Source organism: Engystomops pustulosus, chromosome 3 (assembly GCF_040894005.1).
Source record: "Engystomops pustulosus chromosome 3, aEngPut4.maternal, whole genome shotgun sequence".
In the NCBI taxonomy this organism is placed as follows: Eukaryota; Metazoa; Chordata; class Amphibia; order Anura; family Leptodactylidae; genus Engystomops; species Engystomops pustulosus.
In genome coordinates this window covers 135,424,056-135,447,043 of record NC_092413.1, presented here as the reverse complement: position 1 = coordinate 135,447,043, position 22,988 = coordinate 135,424,056, and the positions used below count along the sequence as shown (strand labels likewise).

Genomic DNA, 22,988 nt, shown 5'->3' with positions numbered 1-22,988 from the left:
TATTTACATTGTTATTCTGACCTTTAGAATATATACATAGGAGGACATTTATCATACACTGGCGCTCTTGCGCCAGCGTGTGATTGCCCTGCAGCTGCATATTCGCAGCAGGATACATCAAGAGGCAAAAAAGCCTCTTCATGTATCGGGCAGGATGCTGCGCTGCATTTATAAATAGAAATAAACGCAACAGGCGTGAAGGTGGCAGAGTGAAGGTGGCGGAAAGGGCTAAATAGTTGCAAGTGCTAGCAATAGGCTAGCATTTGCGATTATTTCAGGGCCTCTGCGCCACATCAGTCCTGATGAAAATGCCCCATAGAGTCTGAGTCAGAGTGGAGCTCTCTGCCCTTTACTGATCCAGCCTCAGGCCCATCCATCCGTCCCATCAAGAGTCACTCTCATTTCATCAGTCCATAAAACCTTAGAAAAATCAGTCTTAAAATATTTCTTGGCCCAGTCTTGACATTTTATTTAATGTTTCTTATTAAAAGTGGGTAATTTTCAGCCTTCTTTACCGTGGCCATGTCCCTTTTTGATACTCCAGTAACGTTGCAGCTCAGAAATACGGCAACATTGGTGGCTAATGGCATCTTGCCAGCTTCACGCTTGATTCTCAATTCATTTATTTTGCACCTTTTTTTTCAACATGCTTCTTGTGACTGTTGGCTATTGCCATGAAACACTTGATTGTTCAGTTCACGATTCACAAATTTGGCAATTTTAAGACTGCTGCATCCCTCTGCAAGACATCTCACAATCATTGACTTTTACAGAGTCCATCAAGTTTCAATTCTGACCCATTTTGTCAAAGAAAATGAAGTTGCCTAATAATCAAGCACACCTTATATAAGGTTTTGATGTCATTAGACCACACCATGCCTCATTACAGAGATGCACATCACCTGATTTACTTAATTTGCAGTTGCCTTTCAATCTTATACAGCTTGGAGAAGGCGAAACATATATAAATAGGATGATGTGATCACAATACAAATTTGCCTAATAATTCTGCGCACAGTGTACACTATATATATATATATATATATATATATATATATATATATATATATATATATATACACACACATATATATTTATGCATACTATATATAATTATGGCAACAGTGTTCTGATGACACATAAAACAAGATGAAGTGCTGGTATATAGCTACTAGAAGGCAGTCAAGACTAAAATGTTTTTTTTTTGTTTAAATCTTTTTGTTTTCAAGGATGATACAATGCAAGTTTATAAGAAAACGATAGCACAATGTCAAGTATATAACAGTAGCGTAAATAGAGTATAGAGATTTAAGTTAACAATCAGCACTTGCATTGAGGAAGTTGATGTTGGCTTGTGGGGAAGGAACTACACATATATATATATATATATATATATATATATATATATATATATATATATAAAAATAAACCCTCCGGTGGCCCCGATGCGCAGCGCTGCTCCCCCGATGTCCGTGCGGCTCGTCTTCAGGCTTCTGTGCCCGTCTTCTTTCTTCTGCTCGGCGCCGCCATTGTTTTTCTCCCGGGCGGCCCCTAGCATGACATCAGCAGCAGCATGACGGGAGAGCAGCGCTGCACATCGGGGCCACCGGAGGGTGAGTATATAAGTTTATTTCCTTTTTTTTATGCTGGGGTGGCTGTATACTACACGGGGCAGGCTGTATACTACTGGGGACAGGCTGCGCTGGGCTGTATATTACACGGGGCAGGCTGGGGTGCTGTATACTACTGGGGGAAAGCTGTATACTACTGGGGGCAGGCGGAGGTGGCTGTATACTACTGGGGGCAGGCTATATACTACTAGGGGCAAGCTGTAAACTACTGGGGGCAGGCTGAGGTGGCTGTATACTACATGGGGGCAGGCTGTGTACTACTGGGGGCAGGCTGTATACTACATGGGGCAAGATGGGCTGGCTGTATACTACTGGGGGCAAGATGGACTGGCTGTATACTACTGGGGGCAAGATGGGCTGGGCTCTAGACTACTGGGGGCAAGATGGGCTGGGCTGTATACTACTGGGGGCAAGATGTGCTGGCTGTATACTACTGGGGGCAGGCTGTATACTATAGGGGGCTGGCTGGCTATATACTGGTGGGGTCTGTGACCAATGCATTTCCCACCCTCAGCTTATACTCGAGTCAATAGGTTTTCCCAGTGTTTGGTGGTAGAATTAGGGCCCATGTATATGGGTTTATTAAAAAAAAACATTCATCAGGACAGTCTGGGCAGCTGCAAAAATGTACTTGACAGAATGGCTCTAACGTGAGCATTATGTAATGTGATTCCATTTCACACACTATTTTCCCCCCAAAAACTGCCAATAAATACATATATTCTTAAGAGGGTGTATATTTCCCCCTGAGATTTCATTAAACAACTAAATGTTAAACTAATAAAATACATACAGTATGTTCATGTATATTTCATGTTTTCAAGCAAATTGGATTGAGGTAGAAAAGAATCTTTAGGGTACAGTTTCAATAAAATCTCCAATAAAAAAACAGGATGTGTGCCAGTGATGATTAAGCCTTTCAATATCAGCATTTTAGTTTATCAGCAATAAAGCTGGAACCTTTTAGAAAACTCTCCAACAATTCTAATATTATTTTGCTGTAATTGTTCCCACAGTATGTTGCAATTTAACAGGAATATGGTCTTGATGATTTCTTCATTTATCGGAGCTAAATTTCTGTAAAACCATCTGTAGTTGCAATGATGTTAAGCAAAAACACATAGAGACCAATAAGTTTTAAGACTGTACTTGTACAAAGGCAAGTTGCTACATCCCATGTGCATTATTTGTTAATATTTAGCCTCATTTCCTTATCAGCTGCATAAACACATCAGAATTGGTTTCAGAAACACTACTCATTGGAGGGGAACATGTCAATGCTTTATGTATACTGTTACCCCCCCCCCCTCCTTTTCTAGACCTCTGTTTGCTGCCATTCAATAAGAACCTTCAATGTTAGCTTCCAGCATATAGAAATTTGCCCATGGTTAAGTGGTTGACACAAAGTGGGACATATTTCTGTCCTACTTTCCTTGCTGTCTGCTTTTTCTCCACCTGAGTTTAGATCTGGCTTGCATGGTAAACATGGTTCCAGCAGTCTACTACGTGTTATGGTTCTCTTGTGTCTCTCTGTGACTCCTGCTTCTCTTAAATTCCCTTAGCTTGTTTTCGATTTTGCATCTTTTCTGCTTGGTTCAAATGTTGTAATTTGTATGATATCTACCTGCCCTGAAATCAGACTGCTTCTGTGCCTGTCAATAAGGTACTTCATTGCCCTCTAGGTTTGACCCTTCTAGCTTGACCTGCATTCTTGTTGTATGCCTTCATTGTTGATCAATGTGGTCTAGCATATGGGTAGATGATGTGGGTGAGTTTAGGACTCTTAAACCTATTTAGGACTCTTACATGTATTCTTACACCTGTCATAACTTCTCCTATACATAGAAGGACAGCAAGCAGAGATCTAGAAAACCATGTGGAATTAAAAAAAGAAAGTATATTGGAAAATTGTACTTTCATTATACAAACCATGACATTTGTTTGCTGAAACAAGGCAACATGTTTAATAAAGTAAATAACAACGTTTACAATTATCCCCTTTATTATTGATTTATCAAATATAAAAAATGTCTTCCAAACTAATTCTTTAAAAGAAATAGAATGTGCTAGAATGAAAAAACTTGCAATTTCACTATTGATATTTTAATTTGTTGTAGTAGTAGGGAGAGCTCAACCTAAAGCAAAAATTGAATATGAAGTTAATTTAGCAAAAATAGTAAGTAAAAAGTGAAATTTCAACACTCCTTTAGATAGAAGTACAGAACTGTACATGCTCGTTTAACTATAAGAAGATTCAGTTTATCTCCTCTGAAGTCTGATAGCATTAAAAATTACCCTATTCAATTCACTTAGATTCATAATATATACAGGTTCTCAAACATTTTATTTTACTGCCAAAATTAGCAGTATGTCAGTATATAGACAAGTAAATGAGGAAATTCTATGCCAAGTCCTGCCTGGTGTAGAATAGCACTATAGCCTTCAGGTCTGAATGTTCGCCGGCTATAACTAGAGAGTAGGCATTCCTGCCCGCCTCTGCCAACTCCGCCTCTGGCCCTCCATGCGCACTTGGCATGGGCATGGTGTAAAGGGGAAAAAAATCACATTTACCAAAAAACTGGCATACAAGTCCTGAAAATGTCACCAAATGTGCTTTTAAAAAGAGACCCTGGATTGCATGTCAACAGCATTGTCATCAGAAAAACATGAACTGAACTGGTGAATCACATTTATCAAACAGGTTACCCCATGAAACCAAATTCTCCTGTTCAGTTAAAGGGGTTTTCCCATGAAATAAAATTCTCAAATGTTAATCCCCTAGTGATGTTTACACAACAAAGATCAATTTTAACCCCCTTACTTTATAATTTCACTCAGTGTAAAATTCCAGAGTGTGGGCAGGGACTCTCTAAGCAGACACATTAAGATCCCTGTGCGCTGACAAAGTGGTTAGATTATCAGAGTACAGGGTTTATCTCCTGAACATTTTACTAGTATCTGACACATAGAAAAAGAGATGAGACAGATCTGAGATGAGAGATAATGATAAAAATGAGATGAATATAACACACAATTACACACTTGAGCTGCTACATCTCTGCTACATTGGAGCTATAAAACACACAGTCCCCTGTTATAAAGATCTTATCTTGCCTGTAGCTTGTAGATTTAGTCTCCTCATGCTTCTTGCCAGCAGGAAGTGTCTCTGTGTGAGCTCATTTTAGGATGCAGTGGGGAGAGGCAGGAAGCAGAGAGAGGCTGAAGTGAGCAGAAAGGAGATTTTCATGAGAAAATCCTGTTAAGCAACTGCACCTAAAACTAAATCAAAACTGATTATGATTCAGTTGAGATGCAATTTTAACTGCAATGTGTGATTGCACCCTCAGGGTCTTCAATGACTGATCTAGAAGGGTATTATTTCCTATAGGACAATTTCAATTGACAACTTAATTGTTAAAGTTCCTAGCCGGGAACTTGATTGCAAGGGCTGCACAAATAGGTCAAGAAGACTGCTGAAAGATGAAGAAGAGCTGTGGCTATGAGGCATAAGGAAAAGTTTCAGTGGGGTTCAAAAGCACAACATTTTTTCATTAACTTCAACTTAAACTCTGTGTGCCTGGATATTCTTTATACTTACAATCACTAACAACATAAAAATACAATGAAATCAATTTGAGTGTTAATCACAGTCTAAATTAAATGTGCCCTTTTATTAAACAAATAATAAGAGGAAAGACTTCTGACTTAACATACAAGTAGAATTGACAGATGCATTATTATTAAAGAGTATTGCAAGTGACAATTATTTCAGAATAGATATTTCAGTTTTAGCACAACAATTGCTTTTCTTGTAATAAGTGCTCCAAATGAGAGTGCTGCGGCAGAACAGAAACATCTTGGGAGAAATCTGTAGCCTATGACATCTAAATTAGAGGATCATTGTTCCACAGTGGCTAGCTGAGCTCAGCCAGAATCTGCAGATCAGCAAAAACTAAAGACAATTTTTATCATTTCACATACCCCATGTGTTAAGAAAGTGCTGAAGCAAGGAAACACGCACATATTGGGCACTGCACAAATGGATGTTACAGAGTCACAATATACTTAATTCTGAGTATCCTTACTCTATTTTTAAACCATTAACATGATATGTTAGAATTGAATTAAAGAAACCTGTTAACTAAAATTAAACTACAACACTTCTATCCAGTTTTTGTAATGGGGCTAAGCAATCAAACATATAATTGATACCCACATTTATAAGGCACAAACCTGGCAGGGAGGCAGAGAGGTAGAAACACAACCAGCAATTTTCACACTGAAGGATATCAGTGTACTAGATTAATGACCAAAGTATCTGGTTGAATCACAGCTTGTGAAAAACACTAATCAAACATCAGCTACATGTTCATATATTTTTCCTCCCTTCACACTGTATGCCTAGGCAAGGCTGTCCATGTTAAACTTCATAAAATAAACACTAAACACCCTATACTTTACTGCAACCTATACCTTACTGTAGGTACCTAAACGTTACTGCAGATGCTATGCTGCAGTACCACAATCCCTTTGCACTCACTCCTTGACCTCAGTGGTTTGCAACTTACGCAGTTGAGAGGGGCAGTGTCGCTCAATATCAATGAGGTATAATCGTTATTGGTTTGAGGACCGAATTCTCGTACTGCTCAATTTAAAAGGGCCAAACTAATAAGCCAGAACCCTAGATGCACCAGCAACCACAATAAACCATTAAATGCCACTACAGAAATGGTAAATGCCACAGTACAGAACACCGAAAACCAAATACTGCATTCAGACAATAACTAATACAAAACCTAGATCAGACAAAAAATAACAATATAGCGTTCAAACAGAAAATTAACAGTGGAGACCACAGAACAGAAATTTTTTTTTTATAATAACGGAGACCCCAGAGCACATAATGATCAACTGGAGAAGATAATAATACTGGAGACTGCAAAGCAGATAATATAAACGGAAACGTTTTGATGATGGACAGCACTTAGTTGACAGAGCCTTGTGGAGAGGCTGAAATACATCTTACTGTATTTTTTGTTTTTATTCATAATAAAGAAAAACTGGCAGAGAGTCCATGTGCACCAGGAATTCTACTCTACCAATTATATAATAGGAACCCCTAGAGCATATGATAATAATGGAGAGAACTCAGAGCAGTCTCCTAATAATCAATATATTTTTATATCAGTTATAGGGAAAGGGGGGCGGAACATGCCCTCTTCCTATAGCACCAGCTCCATCACCACCACCACTAGCACAACCACGCCCCTGACACTTAATATTTGTTTTCCTCATTTAAAAGGAACTTTCATTACCATTTGAGGATATAGGTAAAATAGTAAAAATGGCACTACTATGTAGTACTGTATGACACAAATTGGTCTGAGAGTAATAGTGTAAGTTAACAGTGACGCAAATACCTGAATACCTGACACAAATACTGTAGGTCAAAAACTCGTATTTTAAATTCTTATACAGCACTATCACATGTGCCACCTGCTTATCACAGCCATGCCCATGCCTGTTTTGGCTTTGTGATGGTAGTTGCTTAATCCGCCAAATTCAGTACGGCCCTGAATTTGGCAGTTTGGTCCCGCTCATCACTACCAGTGAACTGTCATAAGACCTTTGCAACTTCATAATTGCAAAACATAATGATGCTATTGGTTACAGAAGAATTTATAAACTGCTGAAAGTTGCAATTAGCACTTTTGAAGCCATAATCCAAAAATCGAGGGAAAATAACCCCACCATAAACAGGCCACCACCTGGTGCTCATCGCAAAGTTTCAGGCAGCGCAGAGAACATAATCAGAAGAGAATGGTTTGCTCAACAACATTCTAAGAAGCTTGTGACATAATGGGAGAAAGTGTTCTGGTCACATGAAACCAACATTTAATTATTTTGGACACCAAAATAGACACCGTGTTAGGAGGCCAATTAGCACTAAATACAACTTCAAAATCCTCATACCAACTGTGAAGTTTCGAGATGGGAAAGTTTTAGGCAAACTACATATAGAGGGGGTCCGCTACTTAAGAAAACCCAATTTACAGATGACCCCTAGCTGCAAACGGACCTCTGGATGTTGGGAATTTACTATACTTTAGCCTTGGGCTACAATAAACAGCTGTAACAGTTATCACAGGTGTCTGCAATGAAGCTTTATTGTTAATCTTGGTTCTTCATGACAACCCAACATTTTTAAAAGCCAATTGTCACAGAGGCCAAAAAAATTTGGCTGGAGTTACAATGATGTTACAATACAGTTCCGACTTACAAATTCAACTTAAGAACTAACCTACAGAACCTATCTAGTATGTAATCTGGGGACTGCATGTAATTGAAAGAAAGATAAATGGACAAATGGACCAAAAGATTCTTATAAAATCTGCTGCCATCTACAAAGATAATCAAGATAAAGAAGGATGGAAATTTCCGAAAGTAATGAGCCAAGAAAAGTCTTAATTTTAAGCCAATAAAAAAAACTTGTGGAAGGAATTAACGTTCAGAGTACACAAGGTAGATAAAGAACCCTAACTTGTTTTGTTGAAGTCTTGGAGTGCTGCCATTTTCCTTTTTTTTGTATTTCAATGAACTTTTAGTCTCCGTTCTGGGAGTGCACCTGAGTCTATGTATCAGTGTTGCTTCTTTTTATATATAAACCCAGATGATCCTACTGACATTTTAAATGCTAATAATTACACGTAAAATAAATTATTAAATTTTAAACTAAAGCTGGTAGACCAGCTGTTTTTATTCATTACACAGCTACTATTTATATAGATATATATATATATATATATATATCTATATCTATATATATATCTATATATATATCTATATATATATATATATATAGATATATATATATAGATATAGATATATATATATATATATATATATATATATATATATATATATATATATATATATATATATATATAGATATATATATATAGATATAGATATATAGATATATATATATATATATATATATATATATATAAAAAATAGAAACCGGCAGCACTCCAATTTAGTGAAAAAAAAGGGTGTTTATTTCACCTCTTGCAACGTTTCAGCTGTATCCCAGCCTTTTGATTGCTTGAAAAAGGCTGGGACACAGCTGAAACGTTGCAAGAGGTGAAATAAACACCCTTTTTTTCACTAAATTGGAGTGCTGTCGGTTTCTATTTTTTACATATCTCTGGATTCTGTATGGTGAGAGTGTAGGATAACACCCTTTACAACTTCTTTGGAGGACTGTGCTGCTAAACTTTTTTATTTTTTATATATAGATATAGATATATTAAGAAATACATATGTATGTATCCTTTAGTAATGCTGTTGCTAATATTTTGTAAATATTATTCTAAATCTATGTCTAAATCTAAAAAAATCTGTATAATCGAGCAACAGTTGGATAACACTCCAATGTACTAACATATCCCCTACTATTGTAATATTATAGTCACTAAAGCAAAATAAAATTGTTTGCATTTTGGAATAAACACCTACTGTGTGGTATCATTACATTACTCATGTGATTCTGGGATAGAAACAAAATTTCAAAGACACATTTCACACCATAGGCAGACAGATTACTGATGCTCATTCCCTTGAGATAAAATGATCTACTCTCAAGGCAGCAAAAGCCTTTTATATCATGCATGGGGAGACAGAAGCTGTGCAATATGGAAAGGCTACATTCATTGATTTAGTCTATTTGAGAACATCATTTCTAGAACAGAGCAAGGGATGTTTTAAGATAAACAATATAATTGCTTTAAATATGAGAATCCTACGGTAAATGGCACTGTCATTCTTTATGGTATACCTGAATATCCTAGACCTAGAATATAAATTATTCTATATTATATTGCAATATGAATGGCTGTCGGGCCGCATATATAATGAATGAGGGTGAGGAGGGGGATGCATATAATGAATGGGGGTGAGGAGGGGGCGGATATATTGAATGAGTGTGAGGTGATGCCGTATATTGTGAATGGGAGGTTAGAAGGGGGCTGCATATAATGCATGGGGGGCGAGACGGGGGCTGCATGCAATGTGTGGGGGGTGAGGAGGGGGCTGCATGTCAAGAATGGGCTGGGAGGAGGGGACTGCATATAATCCATGGGGGTTGAGAGGGCATGCATATTATTGGGTGGGTGGACGCTGTATATAATGAATCCATGCCACTATGTGAGTTTACTGCAAAAGAGCCGGCCAGTTCGTGCTTATTACTGTATCCTCTTCACTGTATTTTGTATATAATACTTGCTGACTCAAATTCTGTTCACAGCTTTCACTTCTGTTTTGCATTCTGGAAAGCATTATCATGGCATCAGACAATGTAAACAATCTTCTGGTGAAAAAAATGAACTCCTCCACTGCACTGAGCGGCTCAGCTCATTGGCGGAGATTTATCACAAGCAAAACTTGCTCATAGCAATCGATCAGAGCTCAGATTTCATTTTTTTCAACTGCAATGGGAAAATGAAAGCTATGCTCTAATTGGTTGCTATGAGCAACTAGAAGAGTTTTGCTATCAGAAACCTGATAAATAAACCGATTAATCTCCCCCATTATAGTTGACAGTTTTGCTGACACAAACAATTGAAATGTGACTGCTGTTATGGGTTACAACACAAGCTATACAAAGTAAGAGTAAAAGATGAGTGATGTAATGTTGCTTCAGAGTAAGTAGACTTTTTATCTTCATTATGAAAATGTTAAAATCTAATCTGTTAAAACGTAAAATTTATTCGGGAAGGAAGAATAGCGATATTGATGCAATTTTATACTTGTGTAAACATTAAAATGATACATTATATTATTAGTTTAAAGGAAACCTGCCACTTGTAGTGGCAGGTTTCTGATGGAAATACCGGGCACCAGCTCAGGCTGAGCTGGTGCCGAAACTTATTTTCGTTAGTGTTTTAAACCGCGGTATCGCGGTTTAAAACACTTTTTAAACTTTATAGCCGGCGCAGGCAGGTACGCGCTCGGCGCTTACCATGCGCGCGGCTCTCATTCACTTCCTATGTAGCCGCGCGCACGGTAAGCGCCGAGCGCGTACCTCCCTGCGCCGGCTATAAAGTTTAAAAAGTGTTTTAAACCGCGATACCGCGGTTTAAAACACTAACGAGAATAAACTCCGGCACCAGCTCACCCTGAGCTGGTGCCCGGTATTTACATCAGAAACCTGCCACTACAAGTGGTAGGTTTCCTTTAAAATTTAATCACACTAATATTTTTTAAATTATTTTATGGACATGTTAAATGCTCACCTTTGCCTTGTCCCTCATTGACCCTTTTCCCAGGATAGACATTTTTGCACCAGTTTCCTCTTGTAATCTTTTTAAAGAATTTCCTCTTGGTCCAAGTAACTTCCCCACAAAATTAAACTGAAAAATAAAAATAAAAGCAGGTTGAACGTTCATTTCTTCTCTTTGTGTTCAGCATATTTTCTGGAATAAAGTGACAGTCTACATAGTATGTGGCACAGACAGTTTTTATTCATTGCAATGATATGTATAGCCTTGGAAAGATCCTCTATATAATGTTAGAGCTCATTAACACAACAACGTATTTAGGATTCGTGTGAACTGTCTTTTCTAAAGATAGCACACGTCCCCATTCACTTCTTTGGGCTTATGCAAAAAACTGTGGATTCCATGACCAATTGATGGAGCTCTTCCACCATTGACACATGGAGGAACAGAGTAACATAAGTAATGATGTTATAGTATTGTTATCTTATGGGCAGTATCAGGACTTAACATAAGACAAATATCAGGATAGGCATGAGGTTTAACTCTAAGTTGCTCATTTTATGATCAGCCCACAATATTGGACCTGAGGCCCCAGTTCAGACTTCAGAGCAGGCATAACCCTGAGGCATACAGTACATGTTCCTTTTGCTGGTTGCATCAGTGGTTGTGGTGACCCCTGAAGATGAAGATGAGAACAAGACGAAAAAAAAAAGTTGGGGAAACAACAACAAGGCCTGCACCAGCAGGATGAAATATTGTTATATTGTTTTATAAATTATTTAAATTATAGTTGTACCAATGTACTTAGAATAGAAAACCCTATGCAAGCACATGCAACTCCCTGTGTACAAGGTAATACAAATAAATTAAAAATAGGCAAATTACTCAATAATTACACTTATAAGAACAAAACAAGTTCTATAATAAAATATATCAAAAGAAAGTTCACAGCAGCATAGTGTTAACCAAACCCCAATGTGAGGTGTTGCAGCACCCTACAGTTTAAGCTGGGAACCCACAAAGTTATCTAAGGAAAGAGAGGGAAAACGTCCAACTTTGAAGCAAATGGTGCAAGGGTGTGCTTAGTGTGTTTTTAGTGCACTGAAATAAATGCACCTTTTCACCATATGCTGTATAATAAACTAGTTTTCAAACTGTTCGGGATTTTTTTAGTGTAAAAGAAATGAAACCCTGGAAATTATGTGAAGAAGCTGTCTTGGCTGGGTGCTTATACTGAGAATATTGCTGGGCAGCACAGTGGCTTAGTGGTTAGCATTACAGCCTTGCAGTGCTGGGGACCTGGGTCAACATCTGCAAAGAGTTTGTGTGTTCTCTCCGTGTTTGCGTGGGTTTCCTCCCACACTCCAAAACATACTGGTAGGTTGATTAGATTGTGAGCCCCATTGGGGACAGGGACCAATTTGGCAAGCTCTGTGCAGCGCTGCGTAATCTGTATGCGCTATATAAATAAAGGAATTATTATTATCATTAATGTGGTAAATGTGGTAACTAGATCACTAGTCACTGGAGATCTGCAGGCATTCTATCACGGATTTAGTTACAATTCCTGACGCACAGTGCTATGCCATAGTTCTACATCAGGTCAGACCTGTGGTAGAAGTACTCTGGGGATTTGTCAGCAGGCCAAAGCCTCCTTATAGATAAGAGGGAGCACTTAGCGCCAACCTATAATAAATGTGCCCCCTGTAGTTTGCTCTGTCCGTCTACTGGATATACTTTTCAGGAATGTAGAACTCTTCAGTTAAACTCAGCATGTCCATTTAGCAGTTTGTTGTTCGTATCACTAAATCCAGTTGGAACAAACTAATTTGTAAATACTCACTTGAAGGCTGGAGACACACCTGACATTTTTTTACTCTTTGGTGCAGATGTATGTTTTTAGAGTCAAAGTAAATTGTGGATTAAAGGGAACCTGTCACAGCACAAAAGAAACCTACCATCAGGAAGCTAACTATTAAGGTAGACCAGAGGGAAGGTTTCTACTAACATGCTAAGTCCTAAACTATCTTTCACTAATTATATAACACTTTCTTACCTGATGTAGACTTTATATTATAATATGCTAATTTTTGGACATGGAGTAGCCTCTACAGGCTGTGGAAATAAAGGCTATTCTGTGCCCCAATAGCCTCTGCCATCCCTCCTACCTGTGCAACCTGGGCATACCTTGGCACACTCCTTCACGCCGTGGCTTCTTTATGTTCTCCGCATGCACAGTAACCCCTCTAGTGCCTGCCACGACATGTGTGTGCTCTCTGCCGCAGGCACTGATCAAGCAAATACTGTGCAGAGCTTGAAAAAGTTGGCGGTGAAAAGGAGTGCACCATGGAATGACAAGAACACGCAGGTAGTAGGGATGGAGGAGGCTAATGGGGCATGGAGTAGCCTCTGCTCCACACCCCTGTTGCCTCTTCCAAAAATTAGCATATTAGCTATATAACGTGTAAATCAGGTTAGAAAGTGTTATAGAATTAGCAAAAGAAAGTTTAGGACTAAGCATGTTAGTAGAAATCTACCATCAGATCTACCTCAATAGATAGATTCCTGACAGTAGGTTTCCTTTAAGCCCTAGGCGCACAACGATGTTATACTACGTCCCTGTGGCTACATGCTAAGCGCACTGGGACGTAGTATAACGTCCAGCTTCTGAGACCGGCTCACGAACGGAGCCGTTACCAGAGCAGCGGCTGTCAGCTGTCTAAATGATCTAAAAAGTGATTAAAAAATGTTATACACTCTAAAATAAGACCACTAAAAAGAACAACTCTTCTCGCAAAAAATAAGCCCCTAACCAGATTTGTCAGTCGAAAAAATAAAAAAGTTATGCATATGAAAAGATGGTGATGCTAAAATGAACAAAATTGTCTCCAAATTAGATTTTATTCAGTAAAATTGAATAAAATCCACAAAACCCCCACATATTTGGTATCACTACGTCCGTAACAATATGCATAATACAACAGAATCATTATTGGACCTCCAAAATGAACCCCGTTAAAAAAACCCTGCGAAAAAAAGATAATTTTCAATTAATACCCTTTAAAAGATGCTCTAAAAAATGATTTAAAAAAGTTACGCACTCTAAAATAAGACCACTAAAAGGAACAATCCTTCTCGCAAAAAATAAACCCCTAACCAAATTTGTAAGCCGAAAAATAAAAAAGTTATGAATATGAAAGTCAGTGATGCTAAAATTTACATTTTTGCATAATTCCTCTTTATTCAGTAAAATGGGATTTTTAAAAAATATATATAAATAAGGTCTTTTCGTAATCCTGGAGACCCATAGAAGAAAAATAATATACTTTTTTTACGGTATGGTAAATGGCCAAAAAAAAAATTAAAAAAAATGCCTAAAAATTTATGATTTTCATTTCCTCCATCAAAAAAGAGTTAATAAAATCTCACCTACTAGCTATAGATGCCCCAAAATTATGTACCAGAAAAGTGCATCTCATGTGGCAAAAAAATAAGCCCCTATAGGTCCACAATAAAAAAACAAAAAAGATTATAGCCTGTACAATGTGACATAGCAAATCTGATCTGGATGGCGCCTCCTTCCCTTCTATGCCCGGCCGTGCGCCCATACAGCAGGTTACCACCACATATAGGGTATCAGTGTACTCGGGAGAAATTGGGTATCAAACTTTGTGGAGCCTCTTTTCATTTCATCCATTACAAATGTTTAATTTTCCATCCAAAATGAATGCATTGTCAAAAAATATTACAATTTGAAGACCACACCTCCATTTTGTTTTAACCCCTATAAAACAACTAAAGGGTTAACAAACGTCTTAAAAGTGCTTTGTCATACGTTAAGGTGTGTAGTTTCCATAATGAGGTAATTTACGAGTCTAGCTATTATTTAGGCCTCTCACAGTCAATTAGAAGTTCATAGTATCATAGTATATAAGGCTGGAAAAAGACGCAAGTCCATCAAGTCCAACCTTTAAGAATTAAATAAATGTTTTATCCCCATGACCCGTGATATTTTTTCTCTGCAGAAAGGCATCCAGGCCTCTCTTAAACATGTACATAGAGTCCACCATAACAACCTCCTATGGCAGAGAGTTCCATAGTCTCACTGCTCTTACAGTAAAGAACCTTTGTCTATGTAGATGGTAGAATCGCCTCTCCTCTAGGCCTAGGTAAAATAAGATCTTTGGGGAGATCCTTGTACTGTCCGTTCAAGTATTTGTACATTATAATGAGGTCTACCCTCAGTCGTCTTTTTTTCTAAACTGAACAATCCCAAATTTTGTAATCTGTCATTGTATTATAATCCCCCCATTCCCCTAATAATCCTGGTTGCTCTTCTCTGCACCCGTTGCAGCTCTACTATATCCTTTTTATACACTGGTGCCCAAAACTGTACACAATATTCCATGTGTGGTCTGACCAGGGATTTGTATAAGGGCAAAATTATGTCTTTATCATGAGAATCTATTCCTCTCTTGATACATCCCATAATTTTATTTGCATTAGCAGCAGCCGCCTGGCTCTGGTCACTAAAATTAAGTTTACCATCCACCAATACCCCCAAGTCCTTTTCAGCTCCACTTTTACCAAGTAATTGACTGTTAAGAACATAATTATACTTTTTGTTTCCATGGCCCAAGTGCATAACTTTACATTTATCTACATTAAACTTCATCAACCATTTCTCTGCCCACAAATCCCTCTGTAATGCTAAACTATCGACCTCAGTATTTATTACCTTACACAGCTTAATATCATCTGCAAATATTGAAACTTGACTGTGTAAACCCACTACAAGGTCATTAATAAAAATATTAAAAAGAACAAGCTCCAATACTGACCCCTGTGGCACTCCACTGGTAACTTCAACCCAATCTGAGAATGTGCCATTAATGATGACCTTTTGTTTTCTATCACTAAGCCAATTACTTACCCAAATACACAAATTTTTTTCCTATTCCCAGCAGTCTCATTTTATATACCAACCTTTTATGTGGCACGGTGTCAAATGCCTTTGAAAAGTCCAGATATACAACATCCACAGCGTCCCCCAGATCCAGTCTTGAACTTACCTCCTCGTAGAAACCAATCAGATTAGTCTGATAGGACGTTCTCTCATAAACCCATGCTGACGCTGGGTTATAAGGTTGTGCACAGTGAGATACTCAAGGACAGCATCTCTAACAAACCCCTCAAATATTTTCCCCACCACAGCAGTTAGACTCACGGGTCTGTAGTTTCCAGGATCGCTATTTGATCCTTTTTTGTATATTGTTACCACATTTGCTATGCGCCAGTCTTTGGAACATAACCAGTCCTCAGTGAATATTCAAATATTAAAAATAACGGTCTATCATGGTACATAGTTCATGCAGAACCCGGGGGTGTATGCCATATGGCCCCAGTGATTTATCTATCTTAGTGGTTGCGAGGCGGCACCGTACCTCTTCCTGGGTTAAACTGTTGACATTCCAAAAAGAATTTACATTATTCCTCATTGTGTCCTCCACCAGGGGATTTTCCTGGGTAAAGACAGTTGAGAAGGCGACATTCAGAAGATTGGCCCTTTCCTCATCTCCTTCCACCATGACCCCCATGTTATTTCTAAGAGGACCCACACTCTCTGTTTTTAGTTTCTTATCATTTATATACTTGAAAAATAATTTGGGATTATTTTTGCTCTCCCTGGCAATTTTTCTCTCAGTCTCTATTTTTGCAGCCTTTATCTGCTTTTTACAGGATTTATTTTTCTCTCTATAATCCTGTAATGCCTCATCGCTACCTTCACGTTTTAGCACCTTAAACGCCTTATCTTTCTCTTTTTCAGAATATGGGGCTTTTGTCTTTGAGAACATTATCCCAGTCTATGCCTTTAAGGTCTTCCCTTAGTTGCTTAAAATTTGCCCTCCTGAAGTTTAGAGTGTTGGTTGCCCCTTCCCTAACGTTCTTAGTAAAGCGTAATACAAAATCAATGATATTATGATCATTATTCCCCAGGTGGTCCTTGAGGTCCTTGCCCTGAGCTTATGGCCTAAATCCCTGAAATCATTTTTAAGGACCTTCCACCTACCTCTTACTTTGTCATTAGTGCCAATGTGGACCATGACCGCTGGTTCCTCCCCAGCCCCTCCCAGTAATCTGTCAACCCGATCCGCAACATGCCGAACCCGAGCACCCGGCAAACAACACACTGTTCGGTATGCACGGTCTTTGTGACAGATTTCCCTGTGTGTTCCACTAATAATTGAATCTCCCACTACCAGCACCTGTCTGACCTTGCCTGTGCTCCCATTACCCTTCTTACTGGAGCAGACAGTCCCCTGGTTGCTAGAGGCCATGTCTTGCTCCAGCATTGCTACCCCAGAGCTGATATCCCCCTCATCCGCCAGCCTGGCAAACTTATTGGGGTGCACCAGATCAGGACTAGACTCCCTACAACTCTTCCCTCTTCCCCGCCTTCTACATGTTACCCAACTAGCTGCCCCCTCACTCTGCACCTCCATACTTCCCTCCCCACACCCATCTTCCCCAGAGAGTTTGTGCTCCAGGAGCAGCAAACTTCGCTCCATATTGTCAATTGCCCGCAGTCTTGAAACTTGCTCATTTAGATCCAGAATCTGGGCTTCCAGATGAGCAATTTTCACACATCCCACACAGCAGTATTCCCCCTCGAACGGCTGTTCAAGGAAAGCATACATGGCACAGGATGTACACTGTGTAGCAATGCCACTTATGGAGTCTATTGTTCTAATGGGGATTAAAATAGAAATATGCATGGAAAGAAGAATTTACAGTCAAAGTAACACAAAATACAGCAGTTACCTGCTAAAGACCCTCAAACTTAAGTCCCTTAAACATAAGTCACACTTAGGACTCTGCACACACTTCGGATCAATGCTCACTCGCCACCAAGCTCACACACTCGCTTTTCTGATGCTTTTTTTAAAGGTTATGTGCCACAAAACTCTGCTCAGCTCACTGCAACAAGATCTGGCTGCAAACCACCAAAAGTTGAGGAGGTCTATCTAAATATTAGTTTGGGGATTTTCCCCAAAAATTTGAAAACTGGCACCCAAATTATGAGCCTCATAACAGCTGGAAATGTAAATTATGAATTTATTTGGGTGCTATGACTATCTGCATCAAGTAGAGAATTTTGAAAATAAACAATTTTTCCAAATTTTTGCCAAACATAAAATATATCATCCAAATTTATAAACTAATTTGAAGTACAATGTGTCACAAGAAAACAATCTCAAAATCCCCTGGATATTTTATATTGTTCCAAAGCTATAACCACTTGTAGTGAAACAGGGCAGATTTGAAAAATGGGGCTGTGTCCTTAAGGTCAAAATAGGCTGATTCCCATAGGGGTTAAAGCAGGAAATATCCTTTCTAATATTCCCTCTTTTATGTTAAAAATCACCCATTTACCTACAAAAACTCACTTCCAAAGTCATTTGCAAATGAGATGAAAACATTTGATTTTTTAAGAGCTAAATTAATGTGAGAGACTAAAGGATTAGCATCTTTCTTTAGATATCTTGGCCTCTATAGTACTGTAAACACGAGAATCTCAAAAAATGCACCAGAGTTGAATTTGTGATGTGATGCTAAACTATAGAGATATAGACAAAATCAGAAATTGGTTCTTTATGTGCAGTTTACGTTCCTCACTACCTTTTTCACTAATCATACCTCCGGTTCTTCACCACATAGAACTACGATTTGGTGTTATTCGAAAGTTGACATATTTACATTTACAAGAGAAACATCGTTCTAGGTACTTTATAGCCTAAGATAGCAATGTCTGAAGTGCTTTTTGCCTCCAGCCTGACACATCTAAAAAAAATGACACTTTCAGCTCATTTGTGTAAGAATTTGAAGTAAGTTTTTGTAGGTAAATGTGCGATTTTTAACATAAAAGAGGAAATGGTAGAAATTATATTTCAGCTAGAAAGGATTTTTTTTAAATATGTGAAGCGATATCATTGCTTCACATATATAAAGTAAAAAAAAAAATACAAGTACAAAGAATGATATAGTAAATGAAATTAGATAAAAAAATGTAATAGACAAAAGCAAGCTCTCTTTTCATGTCATGAAATGATCTAATTATGTATGGCTGGTGCATTAAAACAGCAGGTGACAGCCAAAATAAGAGCCATAGTACTGTCTAGTGAGGCTTTAAACAAGAGTAATACTGGTGAGATGTTAGCTGAACATATAAAGGTGAGAAAGATAAAAGTAACTCTAACCAGGAGAGATCTATGCACAGCACGCATGCATTTAATTATTTATACACCTGCCAGAAACACTGGGACAAAAGAGAAGATGTTCAAAGCTTAAGGGGGTTACTCTGCTCACAGAGCAGCATGGCTTAATAACAAAAGAATAATCACAATATTAGTAGGAAAAGGTCAAATCACAACAACTAAACCAAGACTATTAAAACAATTCTAATAACAATTTTTTCTTCCATGGGGTTACAGTTATTTATCATGTCATACACTGGATAAGGTTTCTTTATTTGCAAAAATCAATGTTGACTTTGTATTTCAATCTACATCAAGAATTGACTGATTAACTGGTGATGATCCCGGATCATGTCTCGAAACGTGTCTGAAAAATCCCAAGGGCATTCAAGAATAGTGTGGAGATTTTTATCTAGATATATCATATTTTCTATCAATTTTTATGTGTATTAAAGTAAGAACCTTTTACTCCATGTTTGAGCGCTGAATGTTGTGAGTGAATTTACACTCAAAAATCAATAATGGATACAATTTATATCAAGATAAATAGAAAGGCAGATAAAGGTAGACAGATAGATAGAATTAAGGGTTTTCCCAGGTTATGGAAATCAATAAAACATTGCTTGTCAGGTCAACTGTATCAGATTTGTGAGGGTCTCATGCCCAGCACCCCTGCCATCCAGCTGTCCTTTGCTTATTAAGCCAAACCTCACTTAACAAATGGATCTGGAAGCTCATCACTTGGATGGGAGCTGAACTGTAGTAAACTGTCTTGGCAGGTACACAGGGAAAGGATTTATGTGCCTTCTGGAAGTAGAGTCTTTGCCAATAGCTAAGTGGTGGAGATGCCGGCTTTGCCAATAGCTATGTGGAGAGTACTGGACTGCCACCAATCAGATACTGATAACCAATCTCAATTATGGGTCATCAATATCAGTAACCCACAAAATCATCCATACTTGGAGCACATCATAGTATAGTGTTGAAAGCATCTATTTGATGAAACAAACTATTATAGAGATATTTATTAAGCTGTGCCTGCACTTTCAACAACAAATAGTAGCTGTAACATACTACGAAGTCCAGCAATTGGAGTAATCTAAAACCCCATATAGTCAGATGCCTCTATTAATGTTACACACTGAATCAAAGATGGTATTCAATTCAATACAAAATTAGTTTTTCAAAGATGCTGGTAGATACTGTATCAAAAACCCTCAACTCGCATGTAAAAACAGCATTGCACAAGGAACTATTAAGCCTCGTCATAAGCCCTCAGCACATCACATGGCTGCCCCTTTATAAAATGATGGACATCCAAATAGAAAAACATGGTAGGTGGTGGAATAACTATTCTATTAGATAAGATATTTAGAATTTCCATTTGGAAACACTTGCTATTGAGACTTGTGTGACCACCTTGATTCAGCTTTCATTACTACAGGACAGCTGTGGGACAGTAACTCCCTGTCGTTTTATATGAAAAAACTATTTGGTTCTTTGCACATATACCCCAGCAGCTGTGACCTAGGGACAACTTCATTTCTAAGGGAACACATGACTACATTGAGGAAATTGTCTTCACACGGGTACATTTTTTTACAAACTTCCAATTGAGGAAATGTATGTATATGCATAGTAAATTCAGCTAACTGTCAATGCCCATTTGTGAATATCCCTCTTAGGGTCTGTCTAAGACTTGGATGATAACCCAAGCAGAAAATGTGTTAAAAATTTAAAGCAAATCTGTTAGATGCACCAATAAACCAATTGTTAGCCACGTAGATCCCAGTGTAATAAATGCAGATATATCTTTTTTGCAGACACCTAGAAAGCATAAAATATGCTATTTTATTTGTTATACAAATGCAGAGTTCAGTGGACAGGGCACCTTCCCTTCCAACACCACCCAGCAACTCATTTCCCTTCCAACCTCATTGTGAACTACCAACTTACCCTTTGTCACCTTCCTCTTACTCCTTTCCTTCAGAATTACCAAATTCTGATCATGTTCCATTTGTTTCCCTTCCATTTGGAGCATGTGAAGTATATCTGTGGGTTGCTCATCTTCACTTTTATAACAAGCATGAATATTAATCACATTAAAGGGAACCTGTCAACAGGTTTTACACCATGAAACTACAAGCTAGCTCAAATAAAGGATCAAATGTCCTTTCCAGAATTCTCTCTTTTATGTGAAATATCATCCATTAAGCTATAAAACTTCTCCTCCAAAGTCAGGCAAATATGACTCTTCTCATCCCATTTTCACATGACATGAGTCAAGTTTAACGGTTGCAGGGGATATTTGACTGCAGAAGCCCCCATCTTTTACTATATAGTACTTAGAAACATTCAGGTTTTGTGAGCTACAAAACTGGACATACAGGCAGTTAAAAAATAGGTGGTAACTAGATCTTTTTCTGCAGCTTGCATATCCAACAATGTCATCAGCAAGTATATCTAGTTATGTAGCTCAAAAAGCCATATGTAAGATGGTAACTGAAAAGATGAGATCCTTATCTTTAATATGACACCAGTAGCATGTTTCTAGGTACAATAGAACAGAAGATGGGTACTACTGAACTGACACTCTCCCTGCAACCACTAGCCTTGACTCATTGTATGAAGAGTCATATGTGCCTGACTTTGCTAGAGATTTTTATTAGTAAAAATATTAGATTTCAAATAAAAGAAGGAATACTAGAACGGACATTTCAAGCCCTACTTTAGGGGACTAGTATTTTAGTGGGGTAAAACCTTATGACATGTTCTCTTTAAGGATCATACATCACATTAAAGGGGTTGTCCTTGGATAAAAAAAAAATTATATATGGTTGGGGGGACTTATGGTTTGGCCGCGAGAGAAAATGGCCGAGTAGAGGAGAGGCTCCGCTACACAGACCACCAAAAAGCAACATACACAGCTTGCAGCCGCGAGGAGTGCCAAGCAGACAGACCCCCGCTATGGCAGCGACTCAGGGGAAAAAAAGAGGAGTGAAAAATCAACCGGCAAAGCCGATAAGACAGTACTTCGGTCCGGGAGCGGGGAATAAAGATGGCGCCGGCTCCTCTGCCCGCTCTGCATCTCAGAGGACACAGGCGGAAGAACACGGCACCCTGGGCAAATCTACACTCGCCACCCAGATGCAGTGAGTACCCCGCCCCTCTTTTGACATACGGGAGAGGTGGAGCACAATATCTCGGCAGTCCCCAGAAAAAGCAAGATCCCCACGGCAGATGGAGGACTCGCAGAAAGACGGAGGGCATGGCAGGAAAAAGTCCCCCCCCCCGCAGTCTGAGAGTGACGCAGAGACCTCAAGATCGCCATCTTATGCAGGATCAGGAGGCTCCAGATCCCCTACAGATAGCCCGGTTAAACAGAAAGCCAGGCACCAGGAAGACATATCCCAACATGGGGTAAGTGAGCAACCCCTACTGCTAGACAGCACTATACCTGCAGCTGACTTACTAGTATCATACCAAGCTTCAGATAAGCAAATATCAGAGGCTTTACTCAAAGACAAGCTTATTGCACTGCGCTCCTCCTTGCAGAAGGACCTATCCTCTCTAATAAAACCACTACAAGCCTCCATAGAGGACATTGGAGACAGAGTCTCCCACACAGAAAATAAAATGGCAGAATTTGCTGCATCTTTTAACGAATTAGCAGATGCCCATAACTCCTTAGAGGAGTCTGTCTCCACAATACAAGCAAAGTTAATTGATAAAGAGGACCGGGACAGGAGAAACAATGTTAAAATCAGAGGCATCGCAGAACCGATCCCGAATGCACAACTCAGAGTATATGTGCAAAAAATGAA

The 22,988-nt window shown here is 38.6% G+C and overlaps 1 protein-coding gene across 9 annotated transcripts in view; it reads right to left on the bottom strand.

Moving 5' to 3' along the window:
* The window catches only part of KHDRBS2 (KH RNA binding domain containing, signal transduction associated 2), a 255,902-nt gene that overhangs the window by 108,375 nt on the left and 124,539 nt on the right, over positions 1-22,988 (bottom strand). For all 9 annotated transcript variants that reach the window (XM_072142213.1, XM_072142212.1, XM_072142214.1 and 6 more), the window contains exon 3: positions 10,925-11,041. In XM_072142213.1, coding sequence (XP_071998314.1) covers positions 10,925-11,041 — 117 coding nt within the window. The remainder of the gene's footprint in view (positions 1-10,924; positions 11,042-22,988) is intronic.